The following is a 23,043-nucleotide window of genomic DNA, read 5'->3' as shown; positions in this document are numbered from 1 at the left end:
CAAGAGGAGAGGAAATTCACTCAACTCATAGGTATTTGATGGCACAAATCCATAGCTGGGCTCTGCTTTAAAAAAAGTCTTATCTGAGATTCCTCCTATGGAACAAAGTTCTGTCAAAGTCAATGAAAAAGCCTATGTAAAAAATAATTATTCTTGCTGCACTGTATACAAATAATTAGGCCAAGTATAATAAAGCAAACCAGTCCTCCATGATTTGTCTTTAGTAAAATGGGAAACTGGAGCAAGAAAAACAATTATATTTCAAAACTGTAGTAAACCTGTTGTTAAATTATAGTCTTGCCTAATGTTTTTTTCAATTTTTATTATTTTCTACGGTTTGGACTGAATTCTAATTTTTCTTGGCTACAAGTCTTCAAAATAATGTTTTCAATTTTTTTTCTTTCTTTCTTTTCTCAATTTTTCCTAATTTGGAGTCACTGAAACCTAAGCTGTGCTTTCTTAAAACCCTACAAACTGAAGCCAGACAACTTAAAACTTCAGAAGAAAATAACAGCAACCTATGTACATACATAAGCTACTTTCATACCTGCCTACTGATGTATGGACTTCAGAGTAATGTGGCCTATATTGATTTTTCCAGGAATGTTCTTTTGTTTGTTGTTTTTCTCCCTCCCCACCCCCCCACCCCCCATTTTCTCTTAATAGGACATGAGACTTCATAACCTGCTAAAAATGAGCTTTTGAGACCTACCCATCTTGGAATATACTGTCCTACCCATGAGAGATCAGATGAAACCTGAGACCAGAGACTCGTTTTCTCTCTCTTTTTTTTTTGAGACAGTCTCGCACTGTTGCCCAGGCTGCAGTGCAGTGGTGCGATCTCGGCTCACTGCAACCTCCACCTCCCGGGTTCAAGCAATTCTCCTGCTTCAGCCTCCTGAGTAGCTGAGATTACAGGCACCCACCATCATGCCTGGCTAATTTTTTTTTTTTTGTATTTTTAGTAGAGACAGGGTTTCACCATGTTGGCCAGGCTGGTCTTGAACTCATGACCTCGTGATCTACCCGTCTCGGCCTCCTAAAGTGCTAGGATGACAGGCGTGAGCCACCGTGCCTGGCCCAGAGACTCATTTTCTTGTAAAATGCCTTCTCCAAAAGATTTTTAAAAAGAAAAAGGGGGAAATGTGAAAGGAAAATAATTTGGGCTTCTTGAAGCTGGGAACCACTCAGGGCAGCAAATCAGCCTCCCATTCTATTTAAGGTCATCCCTCTGCCTACAGAGACAGACATATATTCTGACTACCTCCTTTGGAAAGCCTTATCAGAAACTCAAAAGAATGCAACCATCTGTCTCTCACCTACCTGTGACCTGGAAGCCCCTGGGAGGCTTGGGGGGCAGGGCTTTGCTTTGAGTTGTCTCCACCTTTCTAGATGGAGCTAATGTACTTCTTACATATACTGATTGATGTCACATCTCCCTACAACGTAGAAAATCAAGCTGTGCCCCAAACATCTTGGGCATGTGTCGTCAGGACTTCCTGAGGCTGTGTCACGGGCAGGTCCTCAACCTTGGCAAAATAAACTTTCTAAATTCACTGAGACCTGTCTCAAATTCTCTGGGTTCACAGTATTTTCTGTTCAGTTGTTTTGGTATTCTCCTACAGGGACTCCTGCTATGATGAATCTTCTTTGCTTAGGTTCTATATTTAACACTTTATTATTATTATTATTATTTACTTTTTGAGATAGGATCACACTCTGTCGACCAGGCTGGAGTGTGGTGGCATGATCTCAGCTCACTGCAACCCCCACCTCCTGGGTTCAAGTGATTCTAATGCCTCAGCCACTTGAGTAGCTGGGATTATAGATGCACATCACCATGCGCAGATAATTTTTTTTATTTTTAGTAGAGACAGGGTTTCATCATGTTGGCCAGGCTGGTCTTGAACTCCTGGCCTCAAGTGATCTGCCTGCCTTGACCTCCCAAAGTTCCAGGAATTATTGGCGTGAGCCACCACACCAAGCCCTGTATTTAACCCTTTAATCTCTCTTGGTTGTGTCTATTTTCTCCTGTGTTGCTTACTTTTTAGTCTTCATGAATTTCTAAAATTTAAAAAATTCTTTCCTAAACTCTGTCAGTACTCTTTTTCATACTGTCCTGTTTGTCTTATTTGACTTATTTTTATTTCTCCTTCACAGTTTCTGTTACTTTATTGAGATCTATTTCATATATCATACAATTCACCCTTTTAAAGTGTAGAATTCTATTATTTTTAGTATATGCACAGAGTTATGCAACCATCACCAAATCAATTTTAGAATATTTTCATTATCCCTAAAAGAACCCCATAGCCAAGACTGGCCATTCCCCATCCCCCAAAAATATTCATCCTATGCAACCACTAATCTATTTTCTGTTTATATAGATCTGCCTTTTCTGGAAAGAAACTGGCTTTCCTTTAGCATGTTTTAAGGTTTATTCATGTTATAGCATGTATTAGGTTGGTGCAAAAGTAACTGCAATTACTTTGCCAAGCTGAGGATGTGCGTCCGTGACACAGCCTCAGGAAGTCCTGACATGTGCCCAGGGCAGTCAGGGCACAGCTTAGTTTTATACATTTTAGGGAGATGTGGGACATCAATCAATATACAACATGTGGTCAAAAGTAATGACAATTACTTTTGCACCAACCTACTGATGTGCTACTGATGTAACACTCCTTTTCACCGCTAAATAACATTCCATTGTATAGGTATGCCATATTTATGTATTGACATTTAGTCTGCTTCCATTTTTAGTTAAAAATAATGCTGCTATAAACATTCGTGTACAAGTTTTTATGTGAACATGCATTTTCAGTTCTCTTGAACATACACTTAAGAGTGGAATTAAGTTGGGTGCAGTGGCTCACGCCTGTAATCCCAGCACTTTGGGAGGCTAAGGTGGGCAGATCACTTGAGGTCAGAAGTTTGGCCAGGTCAGCCTGGCCAACATGGTGAAACCCCGTCTCTACTAAAAACATAAAAATTAGCCAGGTGTGATGGTATACAACTGTAATCTCAGTTACCTGGGAGGCTGAGGCAGAATTGCTTGAACCTGGGAGGCGAACGTTGCAGTGAGTGAGATCATGCCATTGTACTCCCACCTGGGCAACAGAGCAAAAGTCCATCTCAAAAAAAAAAAAGAAAAAAAAGGAAAGAGAAAAAGAGTGAAATTATTGGGCTGTATAGGAATTATGTATGACTTTTTGGGACTTCCAAAATCTTTTATAAAGTGGTTGAAGCACTTTACAAACCTAAAACAATACATGAGGGTTCCAATTTTTATGCATCCTTGTCAACACTTATTGTCTGCCTTTTTTATGATCATCATCTCAGCTGGTACAAACTGGGATGTCATTGTGGTCTGTATTTACATTTCCCTGATGGTTAACAATATGAGCATCTTTTCATGCACTTATTGGCCAGTTGTCCATTTCCTTTGGGAAGATGTACAGATCCTTTACTTTTTTTTTTTTTTTGAGACGGAGACTTGCTCTGCTGCCCACGCTGGAGTGCCGTGGCACCATCTCAGCTCACTGCAAGCTCCGCCTCCCGGGCTCACGCCATTCTCCTGCCTCAGCCTCCTGAGTAGCTGGGACTACAGGAGCCGCCACCATGCCCAGCTAATTTTTTGTATTTTTAGTAGAGACAGGGTTTCACCGTGTTAGCCAGGATGGTCTCCATCTCCTGACCTTGTGATCCGCCCGCCTCGGCCTCCCAAAGTGTTGGGATTACAGGCGTGAGCCGCCGCGCCCAGCCCCTTTAATCATTTTTAAAATTGGGTATTTGTATTCTTCTTATTGAGTTGAAAGACTTCCCTACACATTCTGGATACATTTTATCAGATATGTGATTTGCAAGTATTTTTCCAATTCTGAGCTGCTATTCTAATCTGATATCAATTGCAGCAAAAGTGTTTTTATATTTGATGTTCATCTGCTTTTTCTTTTGTGACTTGTGCTTTTGATGTCATATCAAGAAGGCTTTGTGTAACCCAAAGTCGTGAAGATTTACTTAGATTTTCCTCTAAGAGTTTTATAGTTTTAATTCTTATATTTAGGTGTTTGATACATTTCGAGTTTAAGTTTTGTATGTCGCATAAAGGAGTGGTCAACATTTACTTGTCCCAACACCATTTGTTGAAGACACTATTCTTTCCCATTTGAATTGTCTTGGCACTTTTGCCAAACATCAATTGGCTACATAACACAAGGGTTTATTTCTGGACTTTTAATTCTATTTTTCTTATCTTTATGCCTGTCTTATAAGTGTAGTTTTGCCCTAAGTTTTGACATCAGAGTGTGTGAGTACTCCAAATATGTTATTTCTCAGGATTATTCTGGCTACACTGGGTCCACATAAATTTGAAGATCAACTTGTCAATTTTTGCAAAAAGGTATCTGGGAGTGGGGGTTTTTGTTTATTTTGCATTTGTTGAATCTGCAGATTAACTTTGCAGGGGCAGTATTACAATCTTAAGACTTAATATCAAGTTCTCTGACTCATAAAATAAAGCTTTGCGTTTATTTAAGTTTTCGTTTATTTTTTTTAAACTTAAGAACATTGAAAAAAAAAAAAAAAATAGAGACAAGGTCTTGTTCTGTTGCCCATGCTGGAGTATAGCGGTGCAGTCACAGCTTACTGCAGCCTCAAACTCCTGGGCTCAAGTGATCCTCCTGCCTCAGCCTCTCCAGTAGTTATGAGGTACATGCCACCACACCTGGCTAATTTTTAAAATTTTTTTTGTAGAGATGGGGTCTCACTATATTGCTCAGGCTGGTTTTGAACTCTTGGCCTCAGGCACTCCTGCCTCATGCTCCCAAAGTGCTGGGATTACAGGAGTGAGCCACAGCATTGGGCCAATGGGTTTTCTTATATACAATGAGTAGTTTTTATCTGTTTTCAAGATTTTTTTTTCTTTCATTGTTTTTACTATAGTTTTGGTATGGATCTATGTTATCTTACAATTTGTTGATCTTCTTAGATATGTATGTGTTCATCAAATATTGGATTTTCAGGCATCATTTCTTCCAATAATTTGCTGATTCTTTCTACTGTGAACACCATCTACTGTGGAACTCCAATGAAGTTTTCATTACAGTTACTTCACTTTTAAACTCTAGAATTTCTATTTGGCCCTTTAAAATTCCTTCCTTTTTTGGTATTCTCTGATGGAATATTGTAAGCATACCTTCCTTTACCTCCAGCAGTTTCCTTTAGTGTTTTTGGGAACACACTTACAATAATACTTCGAAGTTTTTATCTGCTTCCAACCTATTGATCCTCTCAGTTTCTTTTGATTGCTTTTTCGCTCCTTGTATGGATTAGTTTCCTATTCTTCTGCATGTCGTGTAATTTGTTGTTGAGGACTGGATATTTTAGATACTGTGTCATAGCAGCTCGGGCTACTAATTTCCCTCCAACCCCTACCCCCTACCCTCCAGCACATTTCCTCTTGTTTAGTTTCTTGGCTGGGTAAGTCCACTTATCCTGAAGTATACAAGCTCTGATGTTCCCCCTCAGAGTACAGTCTGGGCGTGTGCAGTCACCATGACTACTCCCTCTAGCCCCAAGGACAGTGGTTTTGATAGGGCTCTCTTTTACCTTTTCCTGATCATTTGGGAAAGGTTCTAGTTAGTTAGAACCTCTTTTGTTACCACATCCTACTATCAGCACCCACTAATTTCCTAGCTAACCACTCTATTTTTTTTTTCTTTCATTTTTAGTAGAGACAGGGTCTCACTATGTTGCCCAGTCTGGTCTTGTACTCCTGGCTTCAAGTGGTCCTCCCGCCTCCGTGTCCCAAAGTGCTGGTAGTACAGGCATGAGCCACCACACCTGGCCACTCTATCGTTTCTGACACTGCTCTGGGGCACAAGTCGCCGCGCAGTTTAATCCAGTTAAATTCAGGCCCCTGTAGAGTATCCTTGGGTTTGTTCTAACCCTAGGACTAATAACAGCTGCCTCAATTTTTTTGAGACAGGGTCTGACTCTGTTACCCAGGTTGAGATGGAGTGATGTGATCTTGGCTCACTACAACCTCTGCCTCCTGGGTTTAAGCAATTCCCATGCCTCAGCCTCCTGAATAGCTGGAATTACAGGCACGCGCCACCACGCCTGGCTAATTTTTAAATTTTTAGTAGAGACAGGGTTTCAGCATGTTGGCCAGGCTGGTCTTGAACTCCTAACCTCAAGTGATCTGCCCGCCTTGGCCTCCCAAAGTGCTGGGATTACAGGTATGAGCCACCATACCAGGCTCTTTCTGTTGAGCTTGTTAACATTCCCTTTTGCTTGTTGCCATCAGGGAGCTATCAATCCGCTCTTGATTTCTCCCTTCCCCAGATCCAGCGTATTTGGTGGCACCCTTACAATTCAGCATCTTCCCTCATTCTATTCTAGTCAATCCCTTTATGGAGTGTTACGGAGCTGTTTTTTCCTTTTTTTAGACAGTCTCGCTCTGTCACCAGGTTGGAGTGCAATGGCGTGATCTTGGCTGACTGCAACCTCTGCCTCCCAGGTTCAAGCGATTCTCCTGCCTCAGCCTCTGGAGTAGCTGGGACTATAGGCACGCACCGCCACGCCTGGCTAATTTTTTATATTTTTAGTAGAGATGGGATTTCACCAAGTTAGCCAGGATGGTCTCAATCTCTTGACCTTGTGATCCACCCACCTTGGCCTCCCAAAGTGCTGGGATTACAGGCGTGAGCCACCGCGCCCAGCCCGGAGCTGTTTTTATGACTTGCCATTTCCACTGGACAGAACCTCTGTTCTGCTGCTCCAGAGCTAGGGATGGGGACAATGGCCTGCTTTTCTAGGAGTTAAACCCACAGTCTACAAGGGGGAAAGGGGTGATATAACTCCTGGTCTCCTCCAAGTGCATCTCCTTGCATGGAACCTTCACCCTACGTACGAGTAGAGAGCCTTCATCCTGAGTAAGCTGGGGCAAAAGCAACTGAGGCCCAGGATTCTCAGTCTGCTATTCCTGGGTTAGAGTTTCTGTTCCGTAAGTGGGGACTAGGTGGAGGAAGGAGCGCCAAACCTCTTGGCTACTCTTGCTTGCAAAAGGGCTTCTGCAACACAGAGCTTGAGGGAATGAGGCATGCTAGTAATCTACTCTTCCAGAGGAGAAACTGTAGTCTGGGACTGGGAACTGGAGAGAGGGAATGGGGTCATGGCTCAAATGCCACAGACTCCCTATTCCAAGATTAGAAGACTTTCTTGAGAACATGTTTTTGTTGGATGTATGCTTTTATGACAATTTCCACATAAACTTAAACTTCTAGTTACAGGTGTTTTATTGAGCAGAGACAGTGAAGTTCCTTATGCTGTTATTTCAAAAGTGTTTCCTGATTTCTTTTTAACGAATGTCTTAAAATACAAGCAATCAGGACCCCTTAAATTAGGCAGTGTGTTCACAAATCAAAATAGCTTTCTGCTGGCATCAGTTGATTCCACATCAACATGCAGTGTCCAGAATTAATAAGCAGTTCTTTAACGGTTAAATATATTCCAGAGGAGTGTTTATAATTCATTTACAAATGCAGTACTGCGCCAGTGAATGGTTACTTGATCTCTTGTATAAATAATGCCAATTAAGAATTAGTCCTGGAATAGTTTTTGAATTTCTAGCTCTGTAGATCAAAAACACAATTGTAAATGGTATAAAGACGTAAGAATCATATTGTGATAAAGTCAATCTCAAAAATAGGGAATCCAGACCCTTCCCAGATAATTTAAGAACTGAGAAGTTTTCCTCAACGTAAACATGATGGCCACACAGAAAATAATAAAGACGCCTTTCGATGTGATACAACTGTATCAAACTTGAGAATATGAGTATTTAGATGACCAATGTACAGACATTAATAGGATTTTAAAAACACATTTAAATCTGAAGCAGAAAAAAGGACAATTTACAAAGAATTACGGAGCTCTAATCATCATCAGAGTCTGAATCATATTTCTTTCCTCGGATAGTTTTCTTTTCCAGCTTTGTGAAGTTTGTTCCAAATTTCTTTTGGTTCTGAAATGGTGGCTCCATTAAATTTCCACTAAAAATAAAAATAAAAATGAAAAAAGCATTTTATTCTTTATGATTTAGTACTAGTATACTAAACTGCACAAAAATCTCTCTTTGCTCCCTTCCTGTAACATAGAATAAAATTTCTTTAAAATGCTGGTGGGTGTCAAGGAAGAGGTATAATGCTTATATTGATGGTTAATAGCCTTCAACCTTATTTCGTACTACTAAATGTTTTAGATCCATTTTATTTTCCTTTCTTTCTGAGACAGGATCTCACTCTGTGGTCCAGGCTGAAGTGTAGTGGTGTGATCACAGCTCACTGCAACCTCCACTTCCTGGGCTCAAGTGATCCTCCCACCTCCGCCTCCTGAGTAGCTGGGACTACAGGTGTGTGCCACCGTGCTCAGCTAATTTTTAAATTTTTTGTAGTGGTAACATCTCACTATATTGCCCAGGCTGGTCTTAAGCGATCCTTCTGCTTTGGCATCCCAAAGTGCTGGGATTATAGGTATGAGCCACTGCACGAGACCTATTTTCCTTTTTATCATTAATTATGGATTAACATTTGGTTAACACAGTGCTCAGTTGTCATCAGAAATGAGAGAAACCATCACACACCTCTTGATACGATGCATCACTTCCATAACATACCTGTCAGCAATCGATAATCTGAATCAAATCTTGAGGAAAGATAAGACAAACCCAAACTGGGAGATGTTCTCCAAAATAAACAGTTTGTACTCTTCAAAAACATCAGTCTTAAGAACGAAAGAATAACAACAGGAACTAGAGACATAATAACTAAATGTGCTGCATTTTTGGTATGAAGGACAATATTGGGACAATGATAAAATTTGAAATACGAGCTGTAAATTACACAATAATTCCTGTTTTAATAATTGTACTGTCACTATGTAAGAAAATGTCCTTGTTCTTAGAAAATACACGTGGAAGCCTTTAGGAGTAAAGGGACACTGTATTCACAGCTTCCACTGAAATGGTTCCCAAAGTACTTCATGGTATCTATAAAGACAATGAGAAAACAAATATAACATGCTTAACATTGGGTAATATGGGCAAAGGGTCAATGAAGATTCTTTGTATTAGTCTACAGGGGGTGGTTTCCGCTAGTTTTTTGTGGAGACGAGGTCTCATCTCACCATGCTACCCAAGTTGGTCTCAAACTCCTGGCCTCAAGCGATTCTCCCACTTCAGCCTCTCAATGTTTGTAATCTTCTGGGATTACAGAAGTGCCCCACCCGGCTGCAATTTCTTTAAGGTTTAAAATTACTTCAGAATATATAACTTTAATAAATATTAATATGTTAATATTAGGAAAAATGAAACCAATTTCTACAACATAGGAACGATTTTGGCATGTGTAGGAGAATCAGAGAAAAGACGGGAGGGAAATGGGGGAGAGAGAAAAATGGGAGAGAAACTTTTACTTCCTGAAAGGCACCGTGACTCTGGAATGGTAATTGCACAATTTTACCTGCTACTTTTGCAAATCAAGAAAACGGCAAAAAAGACAAGATGATATGCTCTGATTTGTGAAATCAGATAAGTTATTTGTCTGAGGAAGTGGACAAAGAAATGGAAGTTGGATTTTTAGATTGTTTTCGAACTAAAACATAGCCAGTAATGTAAGCTAGGCATAGAAACCTTTTTGTATTCATTAGCCTCTATAAGTAAAACAGAAATATCTATGTTAAAAATCTAGTATTTTAAAATATAACTTTCTTTGCAACAGTCTGCTTTTAATTTTTATTTTATCAAAGAGAATCACTTAAGTCACTATCCATTTGAGTAATCTGGCTTAAATTAGGGAACAGCCAACTCTGGATTGCCATTTTAAGTTTCCAGATTAATACAAAATTAGTGTCAACAGCACATGTTAAGCTGACAACTTTTACAGTCAGGAGTACTGTGAGACTCAATTTTACCTATAAAATCAGTTCTATCTGTAACTTTGATTTTGCTGTAAAATCACCCTAACAATACACACTTCAAGAAATATGGTTTTCCTTTGAGAAACTTCATACACCTCAGCCAAAACGCCCTGATTTCATATATGTTACAATGACAAAAATCTTCTGTAAAAATATCAACTATATATGAATTAAAATTAATCTCTTCTTTTGTTAAAAGTTACCTGTAATTAAGAATGTCCGAACAACCGAGCCTCCATTCTAAACTTTCCGTGGTGAAGTCATCTGTATTTCCCAGGTCAGTAAACCCAACAACATAATCCTGTGTTTTCCCGTCTTTTACCAGTGCTAGTGTGGGAATGACTTTGATACGCAGTCTCTCACAAAGGAAAGGTGCTTTTTCCACATTCAGCTTCAAAAATTTGGTCTCGAGGTGTTTCTTGGACAATATAGCCAGGTGTCTGTCTAGTATTTTACATCTGTAAGTAACCACACATAGAAAATTATAAGCTAAAACCACAGATCGCTGTTTTTCCAAATAAATGTCATTAAGGGAAATCTAATTATATAGTTTTTCTGTTGTTTGACTCTCATAACATGGCAGCCAACTTGCACTTGTGTCAGATGACCTCACTTCCAGATCAGAGGTTAGTTGCCTGATTAAGAGATGGGAAAACAGCCTATGAGATTCTAGAAAGTCAGATTTGCATTAATTCTCTTTTAAAATATTAAACATATGCTTTAAGTCATAAAGGAAGTTGTCCTATCTCTCATACAAGAAACTTGAAGAGGAACAAATTGAAACTTGACAGAACTCAGAAGAGACAAGAGTCAGAAATGCACACATGGTGCCATATTTGGAAGTCATGAAGAAAAACTGAATGGCATCGCCAAGGAAAAACTTCTTACTCCTAAATACGCAACTCTGTCAGTAAGAAGCACATTAAGACTAAGGGTTACTAATAATATTGAAATAAATGTGGCCATTATGCTTCTAGGGAATTAAAAAATACCAGTAATAACCTTTTTTTTTTTTGAGGTGGAGTCTTGCTGTGTTGTCCAGGCTGGAGTGCACTGGTGCAATCTCGGCTCACTGCAAGCTCTGCCTCCTGGGTTCACACCGTTCTCCTGCCTCAGCTTCCCGAGTAGCTGGGACTACAGGCGCCCGCCACCACGCTCGGCTAATTTTTTGTATTTTTAGTAGAGATGGGGTTTCACCATGTTAGCCAGGATGGTCTTGATCTCCTGACCTCGTGATCCGCCTGCCTCGGCCTCCCAAAGTGCTAGGATTACAGGCGTGAGCCACCACGCCCGGAAGCCATCTTCCAATGAAGAGGGAAACAAAAGTGAGATTTTCTTGGCTGGGAGCAGTGGCTCACGTCTGTAATCCAGACTGGAGTGCAGTGGCATGATCTCGGCCCACTGTAACCTCTACCTCCTGGGTTCAATCGATTCTCCTGCCTCAGCCTCCCAAGTAGCTGGGATTACAAGCGCCCGCCACCATGCCCAGCTAATTTTTGTATTTTTAGTAGAGATGTGGTTTCACCATGTTAGCTAGGCTGGTCTTGAATTCCTGATCTCAAGCAATCCACCTGCCTCAGCCTCCCAAAGTGCTGGCATTACAGGCGTGAGCCACCACACCCGGCCTGCAATCAGCCTTTTAAAATATCCAGATGAATCAAAATTCTCTGGCAGTGGAGTTGGGAAACATACAGCTGTTCTTATGCTCAAATAAAGCTTGAGAACTACCTCTTTAGATGACTATCACACAAAATACTTCATGATTCTTTTTACCAGTAAGCTTTTTGTGCACTTGATGTAGTTTTTCCTGGACTAGGTTTGGGTCTAACATAAATTACGTGTAACCTTGGTGCCTCATCACTTTTCCCCTGGATATATCTTGTCATATGTCAATCATGTAGTTCAGTAATGAGATTTCAGTGAAAAATGGTAAGAGAGAACAAATTAATGGTTTTTAAATAAAGCTCAAAACAAATGATAAATGAACCATCATATGAGAAATATGTTCCTGAAAATTTGTAAATAAATCAACTCCATACTTTAACTGCAGTAAGGAACGTATTTTTTTTTTTTTTTGAGATGGAGTCTTGCTCTGTCACCCAGGCTGGAGTGCAGTGGCACGACCTCTGCTCACTGCAACCTCCACCTCCTGGGTTCAAGTAATTCTCTTGTCTCAACCTCCTGAGAAGCTGGGATTACAGGCGCCCACACCATGCCTGGCTAATTTTTGTATTTTAATAGACAGGGTTTCACCATATTGGTCAGGCTGGTCTCCAATTCCTGACCTCAGGTGATCCACCGGCCTCGGCCTCCCAAAGGTGCTGGGATTTCAGGTGTGAGCCACCACACCCGGACACGAACCTATTTTAAATAAGTCTATCATTATACCATTTGTCAATCAATTTTTTTTGAGACAGAGTCTTGCTCTGTTGCCAGGCTGGAGTGCAGTGGTGTGATCTCGGCTCAGAGCAACCTCTGCCTCCCAGGTTTAAGCAATTCCCCTGCCTCAGCCTCCTGTGCAACTGGGACTATGGGCACGTGCCACCAGGCCCAGCTAATTTTTTGTACTTTAGTAGAGATGGGTTTTCAGCATGTTGGGCAGGATGACCTCGATCTCCTGATACGCCTGCCTCAGCTTCTCAAAGTACTAGCATTACAGGCATGAGCCACGGCGCCCAACCCGTCAATCAATTTTTAAAAATCCAAAACAACAGTCATGGTATGAATAGCTATAGGCCTTTATGTACATTTAAAAATAACTAAAAGAGCATAATTAGATTGTTTATAACACAAAGGATAAAAGCTTGAGGTGATGGATACTCCATTTACCCTGATGTGATTATTAAACATTTCATGCCTGTGTTAAAATATCTCATGTACCCCACATTTACCTACTACTACCCACAAAAACTTCAAAAATAGCAATAGGCTGAAAACATGGGTTCAGCCAGGCGTGGTGGCTCACGCCTGTAATCCTAGAAATTTGGGAGGCCAAGGCCGGTGGATCACCTGAGGTCAGGAGTTCGAGACCAGACTGACCAATATGGTAAAACCCCATCTCTACTAAAATTACAAAAATTGGCGCACTGTTTATACACCGATTAGCCAGGTCTGGTAGCATGCCCCTGTAGTCTCAGTTAGTCAGGAGGCGGAGGCAGGAGAATTGCTTGAACCCGGGAGGCAGAGGTTGCAGTGAGCCAACATCGTGTCACTGCACTCCAGCCTGGGCGACAGAGAGAGACTCTGTCTCAAAAACAAAACAAAACAAAACACAACACCCCAAAAAACATGGGTTCAAATTTTTTTTTTTTAATTTAGTATCTGAGTGATACTAGGTGAGTCACTTAATTTCTCCAAATCTTGGTTTCCACACATGAAATAAAGGAATAATAATAAGTGCCTCTGAAGATTATTGTGAATGTTCTAGGGATAATATACATGAAAGCATCCCACCTACTATGCGCTAGAAACTTTGCTAATATATAAAGTTAACTGGATGATTTTGATTTTTCAGTTCTGTTTGAAGGTGAGTACTCCTGGTGATGCACTGTTTATATACCGATCAAACGTATTTATTGACTACTATGTGTCGGGCAGTTGCCTTAGGGCTATGATCCCAGAGCACAGTGGGCCACAATACAGGCAAATGCTCTGCCTCTACAAAAACAACAATCTAGTTGGGGAAGACATACAAAACGAAAGTGAGGCCGGGTGCCGTGGCTCATGTCTGTAATCCCCAACACTTTGGGAGGCCAAGGTGGGTGGATCACCTGAGGTCAGGAGTTTGAAACCAGCCTGGCCAACCTGGCGAAACCCTTTCTCTACTAAAAATACAAAAATTAGCCGGGTATGGTGGCGGGTTCCTGTAGTCCTGGCTACTCGGGAGGCCGAGGCAGGAGAATCACTTGAACCTGGGAGGTGGAGGTTGCAGTGAGCCGAGATCCCGCCGTTGCACTCTAGCCTGGGTGACAGTGTAAGACTCTCTGTCAAAAACAAAAAAACAAGTGGACAAATAATATTTTTCATACTAGTATATTTATATATCACTTCATCGTATTTGTCAGAGGTTGGCAACAGAGGAATGTGTGCCAATGGGAGATGGTTGTGTACCACAAGGGCAGAGGTTTCTCTGATACCTTTCTACCTTCCTAATCCCTTCTCTCACTGTTCCTCACAAGGGATTTCACCATCTCAATATTTTCTTTCATTTTTATTCTCTTAGTCAATGAATACCAGGCAATCAATTCTTGAAAGGTGTTAATTAACAACGAAGCTGTTGGGTTGTGAGATGAAGACAAAGGGGCAGGCAGGCCACGGAAATGAGAAACACAGCAGGCCCAAAACCACAGTGAGTGCCAGAGACTCCAGAGCACAGTGCTTGTCTGTCCCGGGTGGGCAGGTGCCAGTCAGCAGATGACTGCCATTCTAGTTCCAGCGATGCTATTAGTAAGTTTTCTGATTTTTTTTAAAGAAAAATTCCGAATGTGGATATTTTCTAAAGGGGTTATCTCTCAATTTTTAAGTGTTGGCGACTAATCAAATCTGTGCACCAAAACCCACAAAGGCTTGGGTCCTTTGGTTTAAGATAAGACTTTTTTTGGGGAGGTATTAACATTTTATAAGAGATCGGCCTCCTTAGAGAGATATGGAGACGTAGGGTGGTCTAAGAAAAATCACTTCTTCCAGCCAAGACTGGTATATCACAATACTAGAGGGAAATACTTACTGTCATGCTGATAAGAATTTTAAGTGGGCTGAGCGCAGGGGCTCAAGCTTGTAATCCCAGCACTTAGGGAGGCCGAGGCGGGTGGATCATGAGGTCAGGAGATTGAGACCATTCTAGCTTACACAGTGAAACCCCATCTCTACTAAAAATACAAAAAAGTAGCCGGGTGTGGTGGCAGGTGCCTGTAGTTCCAGCTACTTGGGAGGCTGAGGCAGGAGAATTGCTTGAACCTGGGAGGTGGAGATTGCAGTGAGCTGAGATCTCACCACTGCACTCCAGCCTGGGCGACAGAGCGAGACTCCGTCTCAAAAAAGAATTTTAAGTGTACATTTCTAAGATGTTTTTAGAGTTAGCTAGTGAAAACACAATTCAAAAACATAAGCCGTTTATATGGGAATACTGACTTTCAGTAATATCCATTTATACTTTTGCAAGTAACTGTTCTTTAAGTTACTCCTTAAAATAACGATTAACTTTTTTTTTCTCTTTTTTTTTTTTTTCTGAGACGGAGTCTCACTCTATCGCCCAAGCTGGAGTGCAGTGTCACGATCTCCACTTACTGCAACCTCCGTCTCCTGGGTTCAAGCAATTCTCCCACCTCAGCCTCCCCAGTAGCTGGGACTACAGGTACCTGCCACCACATCCGGCTAATTTTGTAGTTTTAGTAGAGACAGGGTTTCTCCATGTTGGCCTGGCTGATCTCGAACTCCTGACCTCAAGTGATCCGCCCCCACCCTCGGCCTCCCAAAATGCTGGGATTGCAGGCTTGAGTGATTGGACCCCCACCTGCTGAATACTAAATAACATGAGAGAGTACAATGGAACAACTTAGGAAGTTTTTCCTTTTAGTTTTCTTCATTTCTCTAGTAAGCCAGTGTATCTTTATCCAAACAATTCATTGTGGTTTTTTTTTAGAAAAAGTCACAGATGGAAACAAAGTTACCTGAATGCGGAGTCTCTGTAGAAATGGCAAACCACTTTTTTACTCTCCTTGACTTCTTGAAAAAAATCTCTTTCACTAGGGATTTCTCTGTATTCCCCGTGTCCTTTAGAAAGCCATTCCTAATTTGGAGAGAAGCAAAACATGACACATGTGAAATCTCTCTTTCAGCACCACTTGACAGTTAAAGTGTCCAAATCACCGTCGTATTTTGTAATGAATTTAAAAACAAACAAAAAAACCACTTTTTTTTTTTTTTTAGTTCCTTCAAGTAGGGACCGAAGGAACACGATTCTCAACAGCTGTTGCCTGTTCCCAATATCGTGGCTATATCACAATACTGGAGGGAAATAATTACTGTCACGCTGATAAGAATTTTAAGTGGGCCAGGCGCGGTGGCTCAAGCCTGTAATCCCAGCACTTAGGGAGGCCAAGACGGACAGATCATGCTTTTTTTTTTTTTTTTGAGACAGTTTCACTCTATCGCCAGGCTGGAGTGCCACGGTGCAATCTCGGCTCACTGCAACCTCCACCTCCCGGGTTCAAGCAATTCTGCTTCTGCCTCCCAAGTAGCTGGGACTACAGGCAGGTGCCACCATGCCCAGCTAATTTTTGTATTTTTAGTAGAGATGGAGTTTCACCACGTTGGCCAGGATGGTCTCGATTTCTTGACCTTGTGATCCGCCTGCCTTGGCTTCCCAAAGTGCTGGGATTATAGGCGTGATCCACCACGCCCGGCCAAAAAGTTTTTTGTTTGTTTGTTTGTTTTTTGAGAATGGGTCTCACTAAAGTTGCCCAGGATGAAGTGCGGCGGTGGCATGATCATAGCTCACTGCAGCCTCAACCTCCTGGGCTCAAGAGATCCTCCTATGTCAGTCTCCCAAGGAGTTGGGACCACTGGCACACGCCACACCATGCCTGGTTAATTTTTTTTTTTTTTTTTTGGTAGAGACGGTGTTTTACTATATTGCCAGGCTGATCTCAAACTCCTAGGTTTAAGCAATCCTCCCACCTTGCCCTCCAAAAGTGCTGGGGTTACAGCTCTCAGTGGCTGCCATCCAAGCCTCTGCTTAACTCCTATTTCTCACCTTATCCCTCTGTTCTGGTCCCTACCTAAGTGCGCCAGCTCTAGTTAACAGTAGGAGGGTGCTTGGCTGACAGGAGAATATAGATTCGCCTAGGCCTATTAAGTGCTGATCTCCCCAATACCCTCAAGGATCAGAAAATCAAAATTACTGTATCATCTCTTATAAAAAGAATATCTACACAAATCACTAGGTTTCTTGCCTATTTCCAGAAAGCATTTTAATAAAAAAGATCTATTGAAATGCAATGAAAGTTCTAAAATAAGACCTTCTGAATTACTCGATGACAAATTCATTTTACATTGATTTATACATTAATAAAAAAAGGCCTATAGCCGGTTTGCCTTAGTTGGTTTTAATTATAAATACTCAGACCACTGTTTTGAACTGCCAAAAAAGTTCCTATAAGACATGATTTATGTTCATCACTGCGAATCCGGTGAATTCAGTCTCTCTGCAAAAATATCCTAGTTACAAATAATTATTTGTAGTTGCACATTAGCAATTAGTACTTAAATGTGACCATGAAATATGAGTTTGTGGTAGAACCTAAACATATATTACCTTAAATTCCAATAATCCGTCCTCTGCATACTAATTATCAGCCCTATACTATGAAAATGAGCCAATTGGGCCTGGTGTGGGGTGGCTCATGCCTGTAATCCCAGCACTTTGGGAGGCCGAGGCAGGCGGATCACTTGAGGTCAGAGTTCGAGACCAGCCTGACCAGCATGGTGAAACCCTGTCTCCACTAAAACACAAAAATTAGCTGGGCATGGTGGTGGGCACCTGTAATCTCAGCTACTTGGGAGGTCAAGGCAGGATGGGCAATAGACTGAGACTCCCTCTCAAAAAATAAAAAAGAAAAAGAAAAAGAAAAGCAGTCTATTTTCTAAAATAGGGTACATGTAAAAGCCATATAACATACTCTACTTTAGAAAACTCAAAATGTAAAAATTTGGACTCATTCATAAAAGATTTCCTTTTGTAGTAACTCTTCTAAACATATCAACTCTTCTAAACATGAGGGTGTAAACATATAAAGTGATGCTATAGCAATACAAACAAAACTCCTTCTCTCTTTTTTTTTTTTGTGGGGGAACTGGGTCTTGCTTTATTGTCCAGGCTGGAGTGCAGTAGCATAATCTCAACTCACTGCAACCTCCACCTCCCAAGTTCAAGAGATTCTCGTCTCAGCCTCCTGAGTAGCTGGGACTACAGGCACATGCCACCACACTTGGCTAATTTTTGTATTTTTAGTAGAGACAGGGTTTCACCATGTTGGCCAGGCTGGTCTTGAACTCCCAACCTCAGGTTGCCTGCCCGCCTTGGCCTCCCAAAGTGTTGGGATTATGGATGTGAGCCACCATGCCCAGTCAAAACTCTCTATTTCTTCAGAAAAGTTAAGCCTCATGTTTAAGTCACAGGCAACTGAAAAGGAACCAGAGTTGGTGATAATGTATTTCCATGTAACCCAATGGAAAATGTTTTAATCAAAATTCAATTTATAGAATTTGGCCGGGTGCGGTGGCTCACGCTTGTAATTCCATCGCCAACCTGGGAGGCTAAGGTTGGTGGATTACTTGAAGTCAGAAATTCCAGGGCAGTCTGGCCAATATGGTGAAACCCCGTCTCTACTAAAAATACAAAAATTAGCCGGGCGTGTGATGTGCGCCTGTAGTCCCAGCTACTCGGGTGGCTGAGGCAGGAGAATTGCTTGAACCCGGGAAGCGGAAGTTGCAGTGAGTCGAGATGACACCATTGCACTCCAGCCAGGGTGTCACAGCGAGACTCTAGCTCAAAAACAAGAAAAAAAATTCAATTTACAGAATTTAATCCGTTGGTTTCAATCCGAGTTTATAACTCTGTGTTTATTCTACACAAACATTCTAAGGGGCAACGAGGATAGAGCTGTGACCACCTTTCTTTGTTACAAAGCATGCATTCTTTTGAACATGCCACATAATTAAATATTTCATTGGAAATGCCTGAAATAATTTTTTCAACATAAACTGATTTAATAGCTCTTATCTCACCTGTCTTATCTTGTTTGCTTTGAAAATAGCTAAAATTTGATAGGCTTTAACATTACCTGAAATGGGAACCAATGACTCCCTAGCCCTCCATTCAACCACACAAATCCAAGCTCAGAAAAACGATCTTGGGCAGATCTTTCTTTTACTTGACTGTGGATTCACATAGAGATTGGGCTAATTTTGAATGTGTCTTTAAAACATATTTTTTTCTGGGCAAAATTTTAACAGTAATAGGTACTCTAAATTCCCAAAACCCTAAAAACAAAGAACGAAATGTAACTACTACGGCACATGGATATATAAGTTGTTAGGCGCATACTGTTAGAGCAATTTCAGAAAGCAGAGCAGAGAGGTTACTTGTTTCTGCTGTTGAGCTTTCCTGAGGGCCTCAAGTCTCTTTTCTTTCAGGCGTTCCAATTCATCCTCATCCATCTGATCCAGTTTTTGAATTTCAGAATCCAAATGTTCTTCCACTAGTTTGGTTGTCTGAAGCAGCTGATTCTCCAGGACTTTGGAAAACATGTCAACAGACGCATCAGCTTCCATTCTTCCGAATGGTGCAGAGTTCAGCCTGGGTGCTGGGGAGAAGATTTACAAACTATATTTTAAAAAATGCAAACAATAAGCAAGCTTTTCTCTACCATTTTCTTTTTTTTTTTTTTTTTGAGACGGAGTCTCGCTCTGTCCCCCTGGCTGAAGTGCAGTGGCACGATCTCGGCTCACTGCAAGCTCCGCCTCCCGGGATCACGCCATTCTCCTGCCTCAGCCTCCTGAGTAGCTGGGACTACAGGCGCCCGCCACCGCGCCTGGCTAATTTTTTTGTATTTTTAGTAGAGACGGGGTTTCACCGTGTTAGCCAGGATGGTCTCGATCTCCTGACCTCGTGATTCGCCCGCCTTGGCCTCCCAAAGTGCTGGGATTACAGGCATGAGCCACTGTGCCCGGCCTTCTCTACCATTTTCAAAAATTCTGGCACGTGTATGTCTACTCTATGGAGTATTCTAACGACATCCAAGCCCCTGATGTTGGGCTTAAGAATTTTTATGTTTTTAAATTTAATTTTCAACAGGTTCTAGTCACACACTCAAAAACCACTTATAGCAAATTTAGGGTGCTTCTGATTTAGCGTATGTTCTACTACACTAAAGCCAAGGCAAGTCTTTAAGACCATCACCAAACCACAGATAAATGAGTTGTGAAGTTATACCTAGTGATATATACTGATAATCAGTGTTCTTTACCAATGGGTAAGAGAAGTCAGAAACAACTGTCAACAATAGAAAGGTATACCTACTGAGGTTTTACACACACACACACACACACACACATATATATATATAACCTTACTGAAACACACAGAGTAGAGTTGACCAAAACACATATTTTTTCATGGCTGCTGCCCAAATGAGCTTCATTTAACTCCTAAAACGTCTTATTACCACTTATGTAAAGAACAGTGCCTGGTGTTCCCTAAGCATTAATGTCCATTCCTGTTCTCCCATTACCTAACAAAAAAAAATCTGAGGCCACAAAAATTAATACTGGTTTCCATTTACTGACAGTGTTCTTAACTTTGATGTAAAACACTCCAAATACTTTTTAAAACTTTGGGGTTTTTTTTTCCATCATCACTCCTCTGTACAAAATAAGAGTTTCAAAACAGAACTCATTCAGATTAGAAACGAAGACCTATCTCAATTAGACTCATGCATCACTTAACAATGGGAATACATCCTAGGCTGGGCGCTATGGCTCACGTCCATAATCCCAGCACTTTGGGAGGCCAAGGTGGGCAGATCACTTGAGTTCAGGAGTTTGAGACCAGCATGGGAAACATGATGAAACCCTGTCTCTACTACAAATTGAAAAATTAGCCAGGCCTGGTGGTGTGTGCCGGTAGTCCCAGCTACTAGGGAGGCTGAGGTGGGAGGAGGATAGCTTGAACCTAGGAGGCGGAAGTTGCAGTGGGCTGAGGTTGCACCACTTGCACTCCACCCTGGGCGACAGAGTCAGACCCTGTCTCAAAAAACAAAACCCAAAAACCCACAAAAAATGGGAATACATTCTGAGAAATGTGTCATTAGGTGATTCTGATACTGTTTCAAACATTATAGACTGTATTTACACAAACTCAGATGGTACAGCCTGCTACACACCTAGGCTATACCATACAGCCTATTACTCCTAGTACAAATCTGTACAGCATGTTACTGTATTGAATACTGCAGGCAACTGTAACATAATGGCATTTACGTATCTAAACACAGAAAAGGTACAATAAATACAGTATTATAATCTCATAAAACTGAAATGTCCTTATGTGGCACATGACTACATATTTTTAAAACAATGGAGTATTTTGTACGAGAAATTTTATATCAACAATTAGAGGGCAATTTTATGTGTATCTCAGGATTATTACTGCAGAAACGATTTATAATTTGCCTATTAAAGCAGGAGACTGTTGCATGTCAATAAACTATGATACATTTGCAAATAATACCTAAGCACCCCAAACTTGATAATAAACTGTGAATTCATTCGCTCAGCTTCTGACACAGATCCTGACCCACACGGGCCCTCTATCAACGTTGAGCTGAAGAGAAATATTCTTGGAAACTTCAGTTCTGATTCCTTTTTCTTTACAGGAAAAGCATTTGAAAAGGATACTTGATTTCATCTTTGTATCTCCATAGAACACAGCAGGTACTCAATACACATGTATTTAACCTTGAATGAACACGTGCCTAACTTCCATTCAAATTACTACACTGCTAAGTTTCAAAAGTATTTGAATTTAAAAAAACAAATTGTAAGCTCCTCGTTGAGTGCTATAAAATTGGAAAGGTGCTGTATTTCAAACACAGCAAAGATTTCCACACTCCCTACCACCCAAGAAAAATGTCAGTAGTACTGTGACCCTCGGTGAGGAAGCTGGAAGGAAAAAATAAGATACTGAATTGCACGTTGGAAGCTGTGCTCCAGGGATAAGCACAGAGAATGCTTATCCCTGCAATTTTATAGGATGAGGCCAGAATTTAATTATGGGATAACTGGAAACAGATGCGATTAAGAAGCGCTATTCTGGGTGTAGGTGTTGGTGGTTAGAGCATTGAGAACGGGGTAAAGAGACGATGCAATCCCCCGTTAGCTTTTCATTCTTCAAATCACAGCCTCTGATTCTTCCTTTTTACAGCTCCGCAGGAACGGTGGGACGGGACACCGCGCGTCCTCAAATTCCCTAGTCATTTCCTGGACACCCTTACAGGTATCCACCAAATCAATCAAGGGGCCTGGTCCTTAACCGAACCCCAGGTACCTCCCCAGTGGCATCCCGGCCACTCCCTGAGCCCGGGGAGACACAGGAAGGCACAGTCCCGGCTGCCTCAACTTCGACGCCTCCTGGTGCGCATGCGCAAGAGCCTCCGCCAGGACCCCGACACCGGTGCTGGGGCGGCGCCCCTCCTCCGCTCCGGATGTGGAGCAGCAATATGTTCACCAGCACGCGGACGTGGTGGTCGGATTTTTCTCACTACCCTCTGCCTCACCTGAGCTCTCGGTGACGTCTGAGAAGTGAGACAGCAGCAGTTTCAAAAGAGAGGTCCACTCGGCTTTTGCCTTGCAGTAGCTGCCGGCGGCTGCAAACCGGCCGTCACATCCGCCTCCCTATTGGCTGCGGACCTCTCGCGATATCACCTTGGACGCCAGAGGAAGGGGCGGGCGGGCGGCTGCCGGACAATTCTGCGCGTGCGCCTCCCGCCCAGCAGCCCGTAACCGGAGGTGTCTGACCCTTGCTTTCCTCCCGGTACACGGCCGAACTGGAAGGCCGCAAAGCATGGTGGGAGTTGCAGTTTCTTAGTGCGCAGGCTGGCGTGGCCGGACTTTCTCAGCACGGTGCTTCGGTACTCACGGTCCAGTGCGCGAGACTGGAAATGAGACAGCTGTGCTCTCGCTCAGCAGTGACGCTTGAACTGCGTTACCATTCTGTTAGTGTTGAATAAACATTTTTCTTTTTTGTTTTGTGTTTTTTTTTGTTTTCTTTTAACATTTTTCTTTTTCTTAAAGTCGAGGCATAAACATATACAGCACGATTAACTTTTGCGTAGTTAAAACCCAAAATATCACCGGCCATATCCAGATATAGAACATTTTCCACCACCCCTGTAGGTTCCCTCTTGACTCTTCTAAACACAGGAATGTTTAGAACTCGCCCTCGCTTTGAGGGTAAAGATGAAGACCTATGTTAGGGAATTCATCGGGTGTGTCCTGTTCTATGTT

At 41.8% G+C, this 23,043-nt stretch overlaps 1 protein-coding gene across 1 annotated transcript; it reads right to left on the bottom strand.

Moving 5' to 3' along the window:
- Positions 1 to 7,284: 7,284 nt before the first annotated feature.
- Positions 7,285 to 22,541, bottom strand: TXNDC9 (thioredoxin domain containing 9). The gene is made up of 5 exons (XM_025355081.1): positions 22,314 to 22,541; positions 19,123 to 19,343; positions 15,648 to 15,766; positions 10,182 to 10,436; positions 7,285 to 8,054 (listed from the first exon to the last, which is right to left on the bottom strand). The coding sequence occupies exons 2-5, from the start codon at positions 19,309 to 19,311 to the stop codon at positions 7,937 to 7,939; spliced, it is 681 nt and encodes a 226-aa protein (XP_025210866.1). The 5' UTR covers positions 19,312 to 19,343; positions 22,314 to 22,541; the 3' UTR covers positions 7,285 to 7,936.
- Positions 22,542 to 23,043: the final 502 nt, after the last annotated feature.

Source organism: Theropithecus gelada, chromosome 13, assembly GCF_003255815.1.
Source record: "Theropithecus gelada isolate Dixy chromosome 13, Tgel_1.0, whole genome shotgun sequence".
In the NCBI taxonomy this organism is placed as follows: Eukaryota; Metazoa; Chordata; class Mammalia; order Primates; family Cercopithecidae; genus Theropithecus; species Theropithecus gelada.
This window is presented reverse-complemented; position numbering and strand designations above follow the sequence as displayed.

What these genes read in the sequence shown, in the direction of transcription:
- TXNDC9 (XM_025355081.1), bottom strand. Translation starts at nt 19,311, where the DNA reads ATGGAAGCTGATGCGTCTGTTGACATGTTTTCCAAAGTCCTGGAGAAT. An exon ending in TACAGAGACTCCGCATTCAG is followed by an intron (nt 10,437 to 15,647) that starts GTAACTTTGTTT and finishes GGTTACTTACAG; the next exon opens with ATGTAAAATACTAGACAGAC. An exon ending in TCGGACATTCTTAATTACAG is followed by an intron (nt 8,055 to 10,181) that starts GTAACTTTTAAC and finishes TTTTATTTTTAG; the next exon opens with TGGAAATTTAATGGAGCCAC.